At 41.6% G+C, this 18,861-nt stretch overlaps 1 protein-coding gene across 1 annotated transcript in view; it reads right to left on the bottom strand.

The window, feature by feature from the left end:
• Positions 1 to 18,861, bottom strand: part of LOC124619703 (dynein axonemal heavy chain 2) — a 1,014,172-nt gene that overhangs the window by 611,514 nt on the left and 383,797 nt on the right. The window contains 4 exon segments of the mRNA XM_047146260.1: positions 7,399 to 7,561; positions 7,647 to 7,776; positions 7,896 to 7,985; positions 8,092 to 8,219. Of these exon segments, the coding sequence (XP_047002216.1) occupies positions 7,399 to 7,561; positions 7,647 to 7,776; positions 7,896 to 7,985; positions 8,092 to 8,219 (511 nt within the window).

Below are 18,861 nucleotides of genomic sequence, written 5' to 3'. Positions count from 1 at the left end.
GGGATACTTTCCGGGACTGGATCAGATTCTGAATGTGGCTCTCCAGCAGGGATACGACTTCCTCAAATCCTGCCCTGAAATGAGATCCATCCTTCATGAAATCCTCCCCACTCCACCAAGAGTGTCTTTCCGCCGTCCACCTAACCTTCGCAACCTCTTAGTTCATCCCTATGAAATCCCCAAACCACCTTCCCTACCCTCTGGCTCCTACCCCTGTAACCGCCCCCGGTGTAAAACCTGTCCCATGCACCCTCCCACCACCACCTATTCCAGTCCTGTAACCCGGAAGGTGTACACGATCAAAGGCAGAGCCACGTGTGAAAGCACCCACGTGATTTACCAACTGACCTGCCTACACTGTGAAGCGTTCTATGTGGGAATGACCAGCAACAAACTGTCCATTCGCATGAATGGACACAGGCAGACAGTGTTTGTTGGTAATGAGGATCACCCTGTGGCTAAACATGCCTTGGTGCACGGCCAGCACATCTTGGCACAGTGTTACACCGTCCGGGTTATCTGGATACTTCCCACTAACACCAACCTGTCAGAACTCCGGAGATGGGAACTTGCCCTTCAGCATATCCTTTCTTCTCGCTATCCGCCAGGCCTCAATCTCCGCTAATTTCTAATTTCAATTTGCCGCCGCTCATACCTCACCTGTCTTTCAACTTCATCTTTGCCTCTGTACATCTGCCCCGACTGACATCTCTGCCCAAACTCTTTGCCTTTACAAATGTCTGCTTGTGTCTGTGTATGTGTCGATGGATATGTGTGTGTGTGCGAGTGTATACCTGTCCTTTTTTCCCCCAAGGTAAGTCTTTCCGCTCCCGGGATTGGAATGACTCCTTACCCTCTCCCTTAAAACCCATATCCTTTTGTCTTTCCTTCTCCTTCCCTCTTTCCTGACGAGGCAACCATTGGTTGCGAAAGCTAGAATTTTGTGTGTATGTTTGTGTTTGTTTGTGTGTCTATCGACCTGCCAGCGCTTTTGTTTGGTAAGTTTCATTATCTTTCTTTTTAGATATATTTTTCCCACGTGGAATGTTTCCCTCTATTATATATATATATATATATATATATATATATATATATATATATATATATATATATATATAATTTTCGCTTGTGTGAGACTGTATGTGGGCAACGGCCTTGCCCCATCGGATACACCGGTTCCTGTGAAATCACCGAAGTTAAGTGCTGTTGGGTGTGGTTGGCACTTGGTTGGGTGACCATCCAGACCGCCATGTGCTGTTGCCATTTTTAGGGGTGCACTCAGCCTTGTGATGCCAACTGAGGAGCTACTCGACCGAATAGTAGCGGCTTCGGTCAAGAATACCATCATAATGACTGGGAGAGCAGTGTGCTGACCCCAAGCCCCTCCTATCCGCATCCTCCCCTGAGGATGACACAAAGGTTGGATGGTCTCAGTTGGCCACTCGTGGTCTAAAGACAGAGTGAGTGGGACTGTATGTACAAGAATAGTCTGCCGATTTGAAGTTCTAGACACTTATTTTACTGTTTGCACAGCTTCTGCATAATCTTTCATTGATTGTATCAGTACCCATTTGTACTGTGATATATTGCGAAATTTTGAACATCTGCGGGTGCTGCGATATACTTGTACTGTTAGTGTCAATTATAGACTTAAACTTAATTGTGCTCTTTTAAAATTTTTAACTTAATTGTGCTCTTTTAACATTTTTGAGAACAGTAAGCCTATTCTCATTCAAAACGATCATTCTCTTATTTCATTTTACAATTATGTGAGGAACAGGTTATTTTTGAGAATTTTCAGATGCTCACAAAACTATAATTTCGTAAGTTACCATTACAAGTGCTCTGGATATGTAATTTAGTTAGTAGCAAATCTTCGTTTGTGGTTCACAGTTCTGCCAAAGAATACATTACTCCTGAAATTCATTGTATATCAATGCAAATAAATGTGCATTTTTGAGAATTTTTGGAAGCTAACATAGTCCCTTCGTATAATCTATGAGCAATTTGTAGTAAATCAGCATTTGTGATTTAGTTACCGTAGCAGATATTCTAACTAATATATTATGTTACAGCTAGTTTTTCCTTAAAGAGGAGTAGCCATAAATATTATCAGCATTTAATAAATTGAGTTTGCAAACAACTATAATTAACCTCAAAATGTTTTGGGAAAGTAGGAATTTTTACCACGGGTTTTTGTGTTGTCTTAACAGAAATCTTGTTTTGTTTATTTGCTTCAGTTATTATAGGAAATTAGCAACTTTTTAGCTCAACAGATTAAAAGATAATTAGCAGGCTTAATTTAAAGTTATTTTTTCACTGCCTTCTAATACAATGCACTAACCAAGATGCAGCCCCACTGTGAACACTGTTCTCAAACATGGGATGAATTGGTTCATATTTGTAAGCAGCTGGAAATCATCATGACTGCTGTCGAATGATTGGCAGCTTCTGTGAATCAGCTATGTTGGAAGAGCTCCAAAGTGCCATGTGCCTGTGATACTGGTGCCAGAGATACCTCAAGTACTATGCTCTCCTCTGGATGCTATCTTCTCTGCAGAAAGTACGGATCTGTCATTATTCATTCACTTGACTGGGAGTGCCATGTCAATGGTAGATCTAGGCATCCAGTACAGGGTGGACGAGAACCAGGGGGACTCAAGGTGATGTACCGATCCCTTTGACAACAAGTTTGAGGCGCTGTCTCTCACTGCAGTTGAAACTGAGCCAGTGGGACTCACTCCACCTGTTTGTCTGGTGTCAAGAGGAGGCAAATGTAAAAGAGTAGGGGTCTATTAATCATTGGCAGTTGAAATACACAGTGAATGATGGTACCCTTTAGGGAAAGCCAGCAAGGGTCAGGAAAGGACACCAGATGCACTCAGTGTGTATGCCTGGGGGCCTCATTCAACATGTTGAAGAGGCTATTCCAGGTGTCATTGAAGGAACAGATTGCAACCAACTGCAGATTGTGGCACACATTGGGGCAAATGATGTCTGTCAACTAGGCTCTGAGGTCGTACTTCGGTCAACCCAGTGACTGGCAGAGAAGACCAGCCTTGTGCATAGAGTTTCAGCAAAGCTATTGATTTGCAGCACTGTCCCCAGAACTGACTGTGGTTCTGAGATGAATGAAAAGACTGAACTAGAAACTTCAAAGGTTCTGTGAAAAACTAGGCTGTACTTACTAGACTTGTGGCACAGGTTTGGGAACTGTAGGGTCCCCTAAATGGGTCAGGCGTGCACTACACATCAATGGCTGTTACTCAGGTAGCTGCCTGTGTGTGGGGTGTACAAACGAGTTTCTTAGATTGCATGACTCTCCATCCAATACACATAATGACAGCTGTAAGAAACACAAAAGTGACAGTGAAAGGTCAAAAGAAATGCCTCCCACAGGTGGGAGTATTAAAATCCTAATGGTAAACTATTGAAACATTCAAAACAAAGTGCCAGAGCTTGAAATGTTCATGAAAAGCAGTGAAGTTCATATAATACTAGGTACAGGAAGCTTGTTGAAACCTGAAATCGACAATAGTGAGATTATTGGGGAAAAGTTAAGTGTGTAAGATAGGCAAATGGGAAATGGAGGTGGTGTATTTGTTGCAGTAGACAAGAAACACAAATCCAGTGAGATGGAAATTGAAGCTGTAGGTGAGATTGTTTTGGCAAGACTAATATTCGGGGTTGGGCACAAAATGATAATTGGACCCATCGACCACCAGACCCATCTTCTGATGTAACCGAAAACTTTAGAGAAAATCTCAGTGCACTTGTACATAAGTTCCCCAATCATACTGTAATTATTGGTGGAGACTTTAATCATCCACCAATTCATTGGGAAAGTCACTGTTTTGTTAGTGGTGGGTGTGATAAAGACATTCTACTAAAATTTACTAAATGCCTTCTCTGAAAACTACCTACTGCAGACAGTTAGGAATCCCACTCATGATGGAAATATACTGGATCCAATGGCAACAAACAGACCTGACCTCTTTGAGGATGTCCACATCAAAACTTGTATCAGTGATTATGATGTGGCTGTGGCAACAGTGATTACCAAATTACAAAGGACAATTAAAACAAGTAGAAATATTTATATGTTCAGTACACCAGATAAAAAGTCAGTAGTGTCATATCTCAATGAGGAACTTAAGACTTTTAGCACAGGGCAGGAGCATGTAGAAGAACTGTGGCTCAAGTTTAAAAGAATAGTTGACCATGCAATGGATAGATATTTACCCAGTACAACAGTTCAAAATAGGAGGGAACCTCCACAGTATACAGCCGTGTAAAGAACTCGAGATTACTGCATAAAAGGTGTGAAACAAACCGCAGGGCTACAGATAGAGAGATGCTGAATGAAATGCATTTGCTGTCAAGAGAGCAGTGCATGATGCCTTCCATGACTGCTGTAGCAGAATGTTATCAAGTAATCTTTTCTAGTAATATGCAAGGACTGTTAGTGGCACCAAAGTTAGTGTCCAGATCCTAGTGAAAGAGACAAAAACTAAAATTGTGGGTACCAAAGGAAAAGCTGAAACGCTTAAATTCATTTTCAATGTTCCTTGACAAAGGAAAACCCAGGAGAACTGCCCCAATTTAATCCTCTTATCACCACAAAGATTAATGAAATAAGTATTAGTGTCAGTGGTGTTGAGAAATAGCTGAAATCATTAAAACTAGACACCGCTCCAGGCCCAGATGGAATCCCTGCCAGAGTCTAAACTGAATTTGTGGCTGAGATAGCCCCTCTTTTATCTATAAGCTATTGTAGATCACTCGAACAGAAAACTGTGTCCAGTTCTTGGAAAAAATAATGGGTCCCACCTCTCTACAAAAAGGGTAGTAGAAGTGATCCACAAAACTACTGCCCAGTATCCTTAACAGCAATTTGTTGTACAATCTTAGAACATATTCTGAGCTCAAACATAATGGGTATCTTGAACAGAATGACCTCCTCACTGCCAAGCACCATGCATACCGAAAACATCGATCACATGAAATCCAACTCGGACTTTTCTTGCATGACATACTGAAGCTTTGGATCAAGGCAATCAGTTAGATGCAGTATTTCTTCATATCCGGAAAGCACTTGATTCAATACCACATCTACTCTTATTGTCAAAAGTATGATCATATGGGGTGTCAAGTGAAATTTGTGACTGTATTGAGGACTTTTCGGTAGGGAGGATGCAGCATCTTATCTTGGATGGAGAGTCATCATCTGGTGTAGAAGTAACTTCGGGTGTGGTCTGGAGAAGTTTGTTGGGATTCTTGCCATTCAATTGGGTTGAGATCTGGTGAGCTGGAGAGCCAACACATCAATTATAACATGCCACTGTGTTCCTCGAACTACTCCATCACACTTCTGGCCTTGTGACATGTTGCATTATCTTGCTGAAAAATGCCACTGCCATTGGGAAACAATATTGTCATAAAGGTGTGTATGTGGTCTGCAACCAATCTACGATACCAGCTAATAGGTAGGTAGTCATAATATTCTGGCTGATCAGTGTACGATACATAATTTGACCCACGGATGCCCATGTGAATGTTCGCCAGAGCATAATGGAGCCACCGCCAACTTGTCTTCATCCCACAGCACAGGTGTCAAGGAGCTGTTCCACTGGAAGATGATGAATTGACGCCTTCCTATCGCCATGATGAAGAAGGTATCAAGATACATCAGACCATGCAATGCTCTGCCTCTGATCTAATGTCCAGTGCTGATGGTCATATGCCCATTTCAGTGTTTGGTGCACTGTGTATTCATAAGACTTGTATTCTATTCAGCATAAAGTCTGATGTAAGTTCCACCACAGTTCACCATCTGTCCTGTCTTAGCAGTCTGCCCTTCCTACAACATCCGACATCTGTGATGAGGGGTGGCCACACAAACCCCACGTCTGGATATGATTTCACCATGTGTTGAAAACACTCACCACAGCACTCCTCGTGAACACCCGACAAGTTGTACTCTGAAATGCTCATGCTGAGGCTTTGGGCCATCACAATCTGCCACTGGTCAAACTCAGATGGATCACACCTTCCTCATACAACAGATGAACAGCACACTCACTGATACTGCATGCACCATGTGTGAGTTTGTGTAGCACCCATTCCTCACCAGGTAACACTGCTATTGTGTGGACAAGTTTTATCGATAGTAGGTTCATTTAATCTGTGAGAGAGTGTCACAGAGACACTGAAAAATGAACTGGAAGACTTTAAGACAGATGTAAACTGTCCTGAGAAAGTCTATTAAGAAAATCTGAAGAACCAGGTTTACATGATGACGAGGAATATATTACAATCCCCTATATATTGCTCAGATAGGGATTGAGAGGATAAGGTTAAAAATAATTACTGCAAGCACAGAGACATTCAAACAATCATTCTTCCTGCACTCCATAACTTAATGGAATGGGAAGAAACCATAATAACTGGTACAATGGGATGTACACTCTGCCATGCACCTCATGTATCAGAGTATAAATGTATATGTAGATTTGCTATAAATTATGGATGAAGGGCAGCAGGCAGATTCCATATTTCTAGATTTCCTAAAAGCACCTGACACAGTATCCCACTGCAGACTGTTAATGAAGGTACGAGGATATGGAATAGATTCTCAGATACATGAGTGGCTCAAACTCTTCTTACATACTAGAATAATTGTTGGCAACATCGTATTGTACCAAAAAAATAAATTTTATTTAAATTCAACCAAAAGTTTGTTCAGTTAATCAAAGAACACAGATACACCTCACAGCAAAGTCACTGGGATATCATTCACACAGACCTTCGTCAATCATTGGACTGCTCAGTAATTACAGTCAGGAATGGTTACTGTAGTTGCTATGTGGTTTCTCTGTGGTTTGTTTGATTGTGCACGTAAAATATTGATAATCAGCACTTGTCATTATGAGCAAAATTACTCAGTCTCCATAGGCCTTTCTCCTCTTACGCACAGAGACTTTTCATTTATGAAATAAATAAAAATGCAAAATAAATTGTCATGCAGCAGATTTTTACCTTCTCAGATAGCCAGCTGGTGTCATCATTTCACCAGGAATTATAAGGAAGATGTAACAAGAGAGAGATAAAAGAAAAGAAAGGTTTTCAACAGTTTTCATGCCGTCCTTGAGAATGAAAAAGTATTTTCTTGTGAAATACTGTAGATGGTAAACATGCAAAAAGAACAATAATAGTAATTTATTAAAACACACACACACTCAGAGGGAGAGGGGGAGGGAGAGGGGGGGGGGGGGGGGGGAGAGAGAGAGAGAGAGAGAGAGAGAGAGAGAGAGCACAGTAACATCATAACAATTTGTACACACAGAACTAAATATATAAAAAGGTCTATCTATGCACTTTTTGAAGAAAATCTGATACCTGTCAGTGAGTGGTGTTATCACAAGTCTGCCAGAATTTCCCAGATACTCATATCCATAGTTAAAATATGTGTTAGTTTGACGTATAACACAATCATCAATTTCACGGTCCCAATAAAACCGTAGCTGGGACAACCATTCAAATGCTGTTACATCCATGCAATCTAAAAGGATTACAACATTTAATTAAATATCTGTTCCACAGCAATTCTTAATTTTTTTATTGTTGAGAAACATTTAACTACTTACTGGATCTGTACATCTTGTCAATCACATCTCTTGCATGAATTTCAATAGTAACCAATGCTACTACTTTGAGTCTTTGAATTTTTGTAAGGCTGCCCCTGATAGCATCTGAGAATTTGCCCAAAACTTGATTCTAAAAGTGCAGACACATAATTAGCCACAGCACATTTCAAATTAAAAATAACCACTACAATAATAGCCAAATAAATCAGACAATAAAAATTATAGAAATGGTTGACAAATATAGAATACCTGCTTTCGTCTGAGCTTCTTCAATGGGCTTCTTGTTTCCAGAACTTTGCAATACATCAATGTGCGCGTACAGTCTGTAGTCCACTGGATCTGTTTATACAAAATATTTCCATTCCATTGTAAATACTCCCCATCTGAAATGCTTTCTAATCGTGGCCTATGATGGAATGTAATCAATGCAGTGACAAAAACTCACCTGACTGGAAGTAATACACATTTGACCTGGCCAATCTTTTATCCAAACATCTCTTTTTGTCAAATTTTTTCTGAGTGAAGCTCTGCAGTTTTTCAACTGAATTCTTAAAGTGCAACGCATAGTCCTTTCTGAAACAAAATATAAAAATGGTTCAAAACATTCATCCAAAAGTATCGGTACAAGACAGGCACATAATCTTTGTGACAGATGTTAGTGTGCCTACAGATAGAACATGTTTCAAGACATAAAATGTCACAGCACACAAGCAACTGTAGAGTAAAAAGTTCCACTCTGAAAATTTCTTAACAAATAAAGCAGGAAAAGTGGATGAAGCAGAGGAGGAAGAGTAGAAATATTAAATAAAATTTTCAATATTTTCAACCAGTAATGCTGTGGGACATTGAAAGCTTTATTGTAAGAAACACTGACTTCTTCTAAACAGCTTTACAACCAATATGCACTAGTCTAAGGTGAGGATTAGTATTATATTTCACAAAAATCTTAACTCAGATTTGCACAAATCTTCAATTTTTTACATCATACTCTAAGAATGTAATCCTCTCAAAATAAAGGAAAAAAGCAAGGTAGATGGGGTTTAAGATGTTGTTGATGAAGTATTCTGTAGAAAATAATCTGAAAGCTTTGATCAGAGAATTTGGGGATGGAAAGCAGCTGTTTTTCCTTTCCAAAGGAACCGCCCAGTATTTGCTTTAAGGAAACCTTGGAAAACATACACTGGGATGTAGGAATGGAATTTAACTGCTGTCCTCCAAAATGTGAGTCCAGTGTCTTCATCACTGCACAAACCCATTTGTTCTCACAACAGAAATTGTCCAGACCCTCAAAACAGCAATGTACAAAGGTTTATATGCCTATGTTGTCTTTTTTTGGTGTGAAACCTCAGTGCAGTAGAACACCTTCTCATTTAAAACATAAAAAGTATAAAACAAGAAACAGTTTTATAAAAAGTTTTATTATTTTCAAATATTAAAGCAGTAATCGAACAGTGTAAAGTTCTAAAGTAATGGTCATCAAGAGGAATCATCCAAGTCTAAAAATAAGTAAGGCAGAAAGTAAAATGTTATAGAATCTAAATGCCTAAGGGCTCGAACTCTGAAATGGAGCAAGAACAGGATGATAATAGTGCTAATGATAATGGTAATATTGATGATAACTATGTAGGGACTTCAGAAAGTAACACTTTTCATCCCATTCTAGAACACATTTTCAGAAGAGAGTACACGTTCTGGTTTTCCTGCACACACAGTTATGATGTGGTATGGATACCAGATGAATCACATTGTGCGAGTGAAATAGCACAGCAACTGGGAGCTTACTCCAAAACTGAGGTATGTGGGACAATACAATTAAACTGAAGTATGTGGGACAGTATGATTACTGTGGGTATAACATCTAAATTACACACAGATTCTCAACAAAATGCTGGAGGTACATGGACCAAATGGAATGTAGTATCCTGCTATAGTGAAATGGTACCAACAATTTGACCAAGGCTGCACACACACACACACACACACACACACACACACACACACACAGACACATGGGTGATGCAGATCGTGAAGGAAGACCGTCAACATCAACCGCAAATGAAAATGTGCAGGTAATCAAGGAATCTAATTGCAGATATTGTAGAGTGACTACTGCAGACATTGTTCAGCATTTGCACAAATCAACAGGCTGTGCTGATTCCATCGTTTGAGGTCACCTGCAGTATAAGAAATTGTGCTCACCCTGGATTCTGCAATCACTGTCACCTGTGCACAAATATGCAATGTCACGGCATCTCTGGACATCCCTGACCATTACTCTGTGGGTGAAAATAATTTCCTAATCAACATCATTATAGGCAATGAGACATGCATCCATCATTTCACACTTGCAATTACAAGAGTGTCTAATGAATACATGCACCTCCTCGTCTCTGCGGAGGAAATGCAAAGTTGCACCACCAGTAGGGAAGGTCATGGTCACCATTTTCTTTGACTATGAAGGAGTTGAATACACAGAGTTTATGCAAAGGGCACAATCATTAATTAAAAAAATCATTCTATGCAAAACTGACATTGCTACACAACTGCATAAAGAAAAAGGAACATGGAAAATTATGCATTGTTCTCTAGCACAACAATGCTTCATTTCAACCTTTTCAACAAGAAGTTTGGAATCATGTGACGAAAAGTCCAGATATTGTGCCATGTGATTTTCATCTTTTTGGAAAGTGTAGTGAAACATGCAATAAAAGTTACCTGGCCTTCCGCAGTAATGTGTAACTTTCTTCTCGAAGGCCCCTAATATACTACAAGGGGTTTGCAATAAGTAGTGCAACATGTCTTCCACACCCCCCCCCCCCCCCCCCCACAACCCCACCCCCCCACCCCCCACCCCTCGGCCAATTTCAGTTGAAAGAATGTGGAATTTGTTGTTGTGAGACATCTAGAATATTCCCACTTCACCCCTATAGTTTCATGAAGCTCCGATAGGTGGCGGAGCTGTATGTAGCCTTCAAAGTAGCATCTGTAAAGGAGGTGCGTTCCAAACAGAGAGCAGTCACTGTGTTCTTTTGGCAGAAAGCCAGAGCACCACAGATATTCATAGTTGCTTGCAGAATGTCTACTGAGACTCTGAAGTGAACAAAAGCATGGTGAGTCATTGAGTGAGGCATCTGTCATCTTCGCAACAAGGTCGCGCAAGCCCATCAGATCTCCCGGGTGCCCTGCAATGTTGGAACATACAGACATTCCAATCACACACCTAGCTGCTCAACTGGATGACTCTGTTGGTAGTGCTGACACACTGATCCGTCAGCTGGGTTACTCAAAAGTTGTGCACCAACTGGGTTCCTCACTGCCTAACAGCAGATCATGAAGAGTAACAATGTACCATCTGTGCAGAATAGCTTGCAAATTACGAGGTCAATCGTTACAATTTTTTGTCAAACATCGCCACAGGTAATGAAACATGAGTTCATCACTTCCAGCAGGAAAGAAAACGGTGCCACACCACATATCCTCCGAAGAAAAATTTCAAAACCACATCTTCAGCCACTAAATCATGGCGATTGCCATCTGGGACTCTTAAGGGGTCATTCTGTTTGATGTCCTCACTTGTGGTGCAACGATCAACACTGATGTGTATTGCGCTACCCTCAAGAAATTGATGAAACAACTTCAGCATGTTCATTACCACAAAAATACAAATGAGCTTCTCTTTCTCCTTCACACAGCAAGGCCTCACACAGATCATAAAGAGTAACAATGTACCATCTGTGCAGAATAGCTTGCAAATTACGAGCTCAATAGGAGCTCACAAAACTTCAGTGGACTGTTCTTCCTCATCCACAGTACAGCCCAGATCACCTACCCAACAGCCCGGATCTCGCACCTTTCAACTTCCATCTGTTTGGCTCACTGATGGATGCACTCCATGGAAAGCAGTACATGGATGACAGGGAGGTTATTGCTGCAGACATTAGCTCCAATGCGAAAACCACTAAAGAGGTACCATGGGAGCATTCAGATCCTCATACTAAGGTGGCATAAGGCCATCACATTGAATTGAGATATGTTTAAAAATAGAATTTTGCAGCAAAAGAGTGAGGATTAATTTGGCGTATTGGAATCCTGAAGAAAAAAAGCCTTCTTTCAGAAAAAAAAAAAATGTTACATTAGTTACTGAATGCCCCTTGTAGAATACTGAGCATCACTGGAAGGAAGATTACGGTCAAGATACGTAAGCTTCATGCATAAGCTTCTCTGATTTTTTGTTTAGTGGCAACTGGCTGCTTGACTAAGACATTTGTTTGTTTAAATTGTATGCACCAAACACACTGGTCTTTATGATTTGCTGCCGGTGACTGTTTGTTGATCAACCCTCTTATACCACTTGTGATTCACAATTGTGTGTTTATAAGGCAACCTGTCATCAAAACAGACCAGGCCACAGCCACAGCTAAGCTTATAGACTTCTGCAATAGGAAAGTAATACACCATATTCACAGGGGGTAAGATTGTCTTGGACAAACAATCACGAACATCCTCAGTAATATCCTCAGTGACACAGGTGTGGAAGTGCTATCCAAAGGGCTCAACTTCACAGTGTCTCCAAACTAGGTCCCCACAAAAGAAATAATATAAGAAATGATATAGGCAGTGGTAGCCTCACTACATGACCTATAATACTATGGGCAGAAGCAGAGAAGACTAGACAAAGCACAATCAGTACCCAGCCATGAGCTAAGATGCCACAAGATAATATCTCTATGGAAAAATGGAATGTCATGTTTGAACTGAAGAACTGTCGGGAAATTTCAGTATTACAAGCTGACAAGGGCAAAATGTTCATTATTATGACACAGTGGACTATGATGCCAGAATGAGGGGCCTCATCAAAAAACCCACGTATAAAGAACATACGAGTGACTCTACTGCTAAGATAATTAGACACATGCATGCTATAACTGAGTTCACAATGCAATGTGACACAGCAAGAAGGGCCATCATCTAAGTTCCAGCAACACCAAGGATCTACAAAGTACACACCAAGGATCTACAGAGTACCTAAGGTAAACAAGGAAGTATACCCATTAAGGCCCAAAGTTAATGATATTAATTCACCAACATACCTGTAAGTGAAGTTCTTAATGAACAAACTAAGACATCTTTGTGGCTTTGTGTGGCACTGTCTGTTGAATACTTCCTTCAACTGGGATGTCAATTTTATTATCAGATACACTGTGTGGAAATCGAGTCCCCACTGTTACCAATAGCTGGAGAATTATTTATGGAAGCATCACTCTCTTCTGCTATTCATGCACCATAAATGTTAGTTTTGATATGTGGGTGACACACATTCATCATTTGTGCAGAGAAGAAAACACACGCTATTACCAGCTACAACAACATTGTAAAACATAGTTCATAGTGGAAACAGAAAAGGATGATGTGCTATTTTTGCTGGACGTTGAGGTCTAAAGGATGCACAATGGGAAACTTGGAAACACATTGTTCAGGAAGTGAACATGTACAGACAATCACAACCCAAATCAAAACAGCCTAAGTTATTCACACATTAATGTGACAGCACAACAAATCAACAGGACCAACAGCCTAGAGGTCTGACTTGAGAAGCTAGAACACTCTTTCATGGAAAGTGAATGTAACAAAAGTACTATAAAGAAAGCTTCTGAAAAAAAGACCAGCCCTCAATCTTTGCTAATTTCAAGCTGCCACTCATACCTCACCTGTCATTCTACAACATCTTTGCCCCTGCACTTCTGCCTCGACTGACATCTCTGCCCAAACTCTTTGTCTTTAAATATGTCTGCTTGTGTCTGTATATGTGTGGATGGATGTGTGTGTGTGTGTGCGAGTGTATGCCCGTCCTTTTTTCCCCCTAAGGTGAGTCTTTCCGCACCTGGGATTGGGGTGGCTCCTTGCCCTCTTCCTTAAAACCAACATCCTTTCGTCTTTCCCTCTCCTTCCTTCTTTCCTGATGAGGCGGCGGTTTGTTGTGAAAGCTTGAATTTTGTGTGTGTGTTAGTGTTTGTTTGTGTGTCTGTCAACCTGCCAGCGCTTATAACCCTATATATATATATATATATATATATATATATATATATATATATAAAAAACAAAGATGATGTGACTTACCAAATGAGAGTGCTGGCAGGTCGACAGACACACAAACAAACACAAACAGACACACAAAATTCAAGCTTTCGCAACAAACTGTTGCCTCATCAGGAAAGAAGGAAGGAGAGGGAAAGACGAAAGGATGTGGGTTTTAAGGGAGAGGGTAAGGAGTCATTCCAATCCCGGGAGCGGAAAGACTTACCTTAGGGGGAAAAAAAGGACGGGTATACAGTCGCACACACACACATATCCATCCGCACATATACTGACACAAGCAGACATATTTAAAGACTTTCATTTGGTAAGTCACATCAACTTTCTTTTTAGATACATTTTTCCTACGTGGAATGTTTACCTCTATATATATATATATATATATATATATATATATATATATATATATATATATATAATAGAGGGAAACATTCCACGTGGGAAAAATATATATAAAAAATATATATAAAAATAAATATAAAAAATATCTTTCTTTATATATATATATATATATATATACATATATATATAGGGTTATTACAAATGATTGAAGTGATTTCACAGCTCTACAATAACTTTTTTATTTGAGATATATTCACAATGCTTTGCACACACATACAAAAACTCAAAAAGTTTTTTTTAGGCATTCACAAATGTTTGATATGTGCCCCTTTAGTGATTCGGCAGACATCAAACCGATAATCAAGTTCCTCCCACACTCGGCGCAGCATGTCCCCATCAATGAGTTCGAAAGCATTGTTGATGCGAGCTCGAAGTTCTGGCACGTTTCTTGGTAGAGGAGGTTTAAACACTGATTCTTTCACATCACTATGCGTGAAACTTGCCAGCACGCGTTCAACCGTTTCTTCGCTCACTGCAGGCCGACCCGTTGATTTCCCCTTACAGAGGCATCCAGAAGCTTTAAACTGCGCATACTATCGCCGAATGGAGTTAGCAGTTGGTGGATCTTTGTTTTTGTTCTTCGTCCTGAAGTGTCGTTGCACTGTTATGACTGACTGATGAGAGTGCATTTCAAGCACAACATATGCTTTCTCGGCTCCTGTCACCATTTTGTCTCACTGCGCTCTCAAGCGCTCTGGCGGCAGAAACCTGAAGTGCAGCTTCAGCCGAACAAAACTTTATGAGTTTTTCTACGTATCTGTAGTGTGTCGTGACCATACGCCAATGAATGGAGCTACAGTGAATTTATGAAATCCCTTCAATCATTTGTAATAGCCCTGTATATATATATATATATATATATATATATATATATATATATATATATATATATATATATATAAAAATAGAGGGAAACATTCCACGTGGGAAAAATATATCTAAAAAGAAAGATGATGAAACTTACCAAACAAAAGCGCTGGCAGGTCGATAGACACACAATATATGTTTGTGTTTGTTTGTGTGTCTATCGACCTGCCAGCGCTTTTGTTGCGCTGGCAGGTCGATAGACACACAATATATGTTTGTGTTTGTTTGTGTGTCTATCGACCTGCCAGCGCTTTTGTTTGGTAAGTTTCATCATCTTTCTTTTTAGATATATATATATATATATATATATGGTTATAATAGAGGGAAACATTCCACGTAGGAAATATATATCTAAAAACAAAGATGATGTGACTTACCAAATGAAAGTGCTGGCAGGTCGACAGACACACAAACAAACACAAACATACACACAAAATTCAAGCTTTCGCAACAAACTGCTGCCTCATCAGGAAAGAGGGAAGGAGAGGGAAAGACGAAAGGATGTGGGTTTTAAGGGAGAGGGTAAGGAGTCATTCCAATCCCGGGAGCGGAAAGACTTACCTTAGGGGGAAAAAAGGACGGGCATACACTCGCACACACACACATATCCATCCACACATATACAGACACAAGCAGACATATTTAAAGACAAAGAGTTTGGGCAGAGATGTCAGTCGAGGCGGACGTGCAGGGGCAAAGATGATGTTGAATGACAGGTGAGGTATGAGTGGCGGCAACTTGAAATTAGCGGAGATTGAGGCCGGGTGGGTAATGGGAAGAGAGGATATATTGAAGAGCAAGTTTCCATCTCCGGAGTTCGGATAGGTTGGTGTTGGTGGGAAGTATCCAGATAATCCGGACGGTGTAACACTGTGCCAAGATGTGCTGGCCGTGCACCAAGGCATGTTTAGCCACAGGGTGATCCTCATTACCAACAAACACTGTCTGCCTGAGTCCATTCATGCGAATGGACAGTTTGTTGCTGTTCATTCCCACATAGAATGCATCACAGTGTAGGCAGGTCAGTTGGTAAATCACGTGGGTGCTTTCACACGTGGCTCTGCCCTTGATCGTGTACACCTTCCAGGTTACAGGACTGGAGTAGGTGGTGGTAGGAGGGTGCATGGGACAGGTTTTACACCGGGGGTGGTTACAAGGATAGGAGCCTGAGGGTAGGGAAGGTGGTTTGGGGATTTCATAGGGATGAACTAAGAGGTTACGAAGGTTAGGTGGACAGCGGAAAGACACTCTTGGTGGAGTGGGGAGGATTTAATGAAGGATGGATCTCATTTCAGGGCAGGATTTGAGGAAGTCGTATCCCTGCTGGAGAGCCACATTCAGAGTCTGGTCCAGTCCCGGAAAGTATCCTGTCACAAGTGGGGCACTTTCGTGATTCTTCTGTGGGGGATTCTGGGATTGAGGGGATGAGGAAGTGGCTCTGGTTATTTGCTTCTGTACCAGGTCGGAAGGGTAGTTGCAGGATGCGAAAGCTGTTGTCAGGTTGTTGGTGTAATGGTTCAGGGATTCCGGACTGGAGCAGATTCGTTTGCCATGAAGACCTAGGCTGTAGGGAAGGGACCGTTTGATGTGGAATGGGTGGCAGCTGTAATAATGGAGGTACTGTTGCTTGTTGGTGGGTTTGATGTGGATGGACGTGTGAAGCTGGCCATTGGACAGGTGGAGGTCAACATCAAGGAAAGTGGCATGGGATTTGGAGTAGGACCAGGTGAATCTGATGGAACCAAAGGAGTTGAGGTTGGAGAGGAAAATCTGGAGTTCTTCTTCACTGTGAGTCCAGATCATGAAGATGTCATCAATAAATCTGTACCAAACTTTGGGTTGGCAGGCCTGGGTAACCAAGAAGGCTTCCTCTAAGCGACCCATGAATAGGTTGGCGTACGAGGGGGCCATCCTGGTACCCATGGCTGTTCCCTTTAATTGTTGGTATGTCTGGCCTTCAAAAGTGAAGAAGTTGTGGGTCAGGATGAAGCTGGCTAAGGTAATGAGGAAAGAGGTTTTAGGTAGGGTGGCAGGTGATCGGCGTGAAAGGAAGTGCTCCATCGCAGCGACGCCCTGGACGTGCGGGATGTTTGTGTATAAGGAAGTGGCATCAATGGTTACAAGGATGGTTTCCGGGGGTAACGGATTGGGTAAGGATTCCAGGCGTTCGAGAAAGTGGTTGGTGTCTTTGATGAAGGATGGGAGACTGCATGTAATGGGATGAAGGTGTTGATCTATGTAGGCAGAGATACGTTCTGTGGGGGCTTGGTTACCAGCTACAATGGGGCGGCCGGGATGATTGGGTTTGTGAATTTTAGGAAGAAGGTAGATGGTAGGGGTGCGGGGTGTCAGTGGGGTCAGGAGGTTGATGGAGTCAGGTGAAAGGTTTTGTAGGGAGCCTAAGGTTCTGAGGATTCCTTGAAGCTCCGCCTGGACATCCGGAATGGAATTACCTTGGCAAACTTTGTATGTGGTGTTGCCTGAAAGCTGACGTAGTCCCTCAGCCACATACTCCCAACGATCAAGTACCACGGTCGTGGAACCCTTGCCCGCCGGAAGAATGACGATGGACCGGTCAGCCCTCAGATCACGGATAGCCTGGGCTTCAGCAGTGGTGATGTTGGGAGTAGGATTAAGGTTTTTTAAGAAGGATTGAGAGGCAAGGCTGGAAGTCAGAAATTCCTGGAAGGTTTGGAGAGGGTGATTTTGAGGAAGAGTAGGTGGGTCCCGCTGTGATGGAGGACGGAACTGTTCCAGGCAGGGTTCAGTTTGGATAGTGTCTTGGGGAGTTGGATCATTAGGAGTAGGATTAGGATCATTTTTCTTCGTGGCAAAGTGATACTTCCAGCAGAGAGTACGAGTGTAGGACAGTAAATCTTTGACGAGGGCTGTTTGGTTGAATCTGGGAGTGGGGCTGAAGGTGAGGCCTTCGGATAGGACAGAGATTTCGGATTGGGAGGGAGGTTTGGAGGAAAGATTAACTACTGAATTACGGTGTTATGGTGCCAGATTGTGTTGATTGGAATTTTGAGGTTTTGGTGGGAGTGGAGCTGGAAGTGGGAGGTTGAGTAGATGGGAAAGACTGGGTTTGTGTGCAATGAGAGGAGGTTGAGGTTTGCTGGAAAGGTTGTGAAGGGTGAGTGAGTTGCCTTTCCGGAGGTGGGAAACCAGGAGATTGGATAGGTTTTTGAGGTGAAGGGTGGCATGCTGTTCTAATTTGCGGTTGGCCTGTAGGAGGATGCTCTGAACAGCCGGTGTGGATGTGGGAGAGGAAAGATTGAGGACTTTTATTAAGGATAGGAGTTGACGGGTGTGTTCATTGACTGAGTTGATGTGTAGGTGAAGCATTAGGTGGGTAAGGGCAATGAATTGTTCAATTTGGAACTGGTATAGGGACTGATGGAAAGAAGGGTTGCAGCCAGAGATGGGAACTTTAAGTGTGCGGCCTTTGGGGGTAATGCCAAATGTCAGACAAGCCTGAGAAAATAAAATATGCGAGTGTAATCTGGCTAGGCTTAAAGGCATGTTTGCGGAGGGAATGTAAATAAAACTTAATGGGGTCATTGTGGGAATGTTGTGAGGGTGACATGGTATTAGAAGGTGGAAAGTGTAACATGAGGTTGAAATGAAAATGAAAATAACTGGAGAAAGTAACTGGAGATCTGTTGTGAAAAAAGGCGAAAAAGTGTTGGATAAAGCTGAGCTATGTTGATCCTGTGATGAACTTGGGTTGGTAGACAACGATGTGCACAAAGGTTAGGTGGTTGTGTTGCCGACAAAACACGTTAAAGGATGGAGAGATTCGGGAAAATTTCGAAAAAACGGCGTGTAAATGTATTAAAAAGAGTGGTTT

This window comes from Schistocerca americana, chromosome 6 (assembly GCF_021461395.2).
Source record: "Schistocerca americana isolate TAMUIC-IGC-003095 chromosome 6, iqSchAmer2.1, whole genome shotgun sequence".
In the NCBI taxonomy this organism is placed as follows: Eukaryota; Metazoa; Arthropoda; class Insecta; order Orthoptera; family Acrididae; genus Schistocerca; species Schistocerca americana.
The sequence above is the reverse complement of the archived record's forward strand: the minus strand, read 5'-3'. Positions and strand labels throughout refer to the sequence as shown.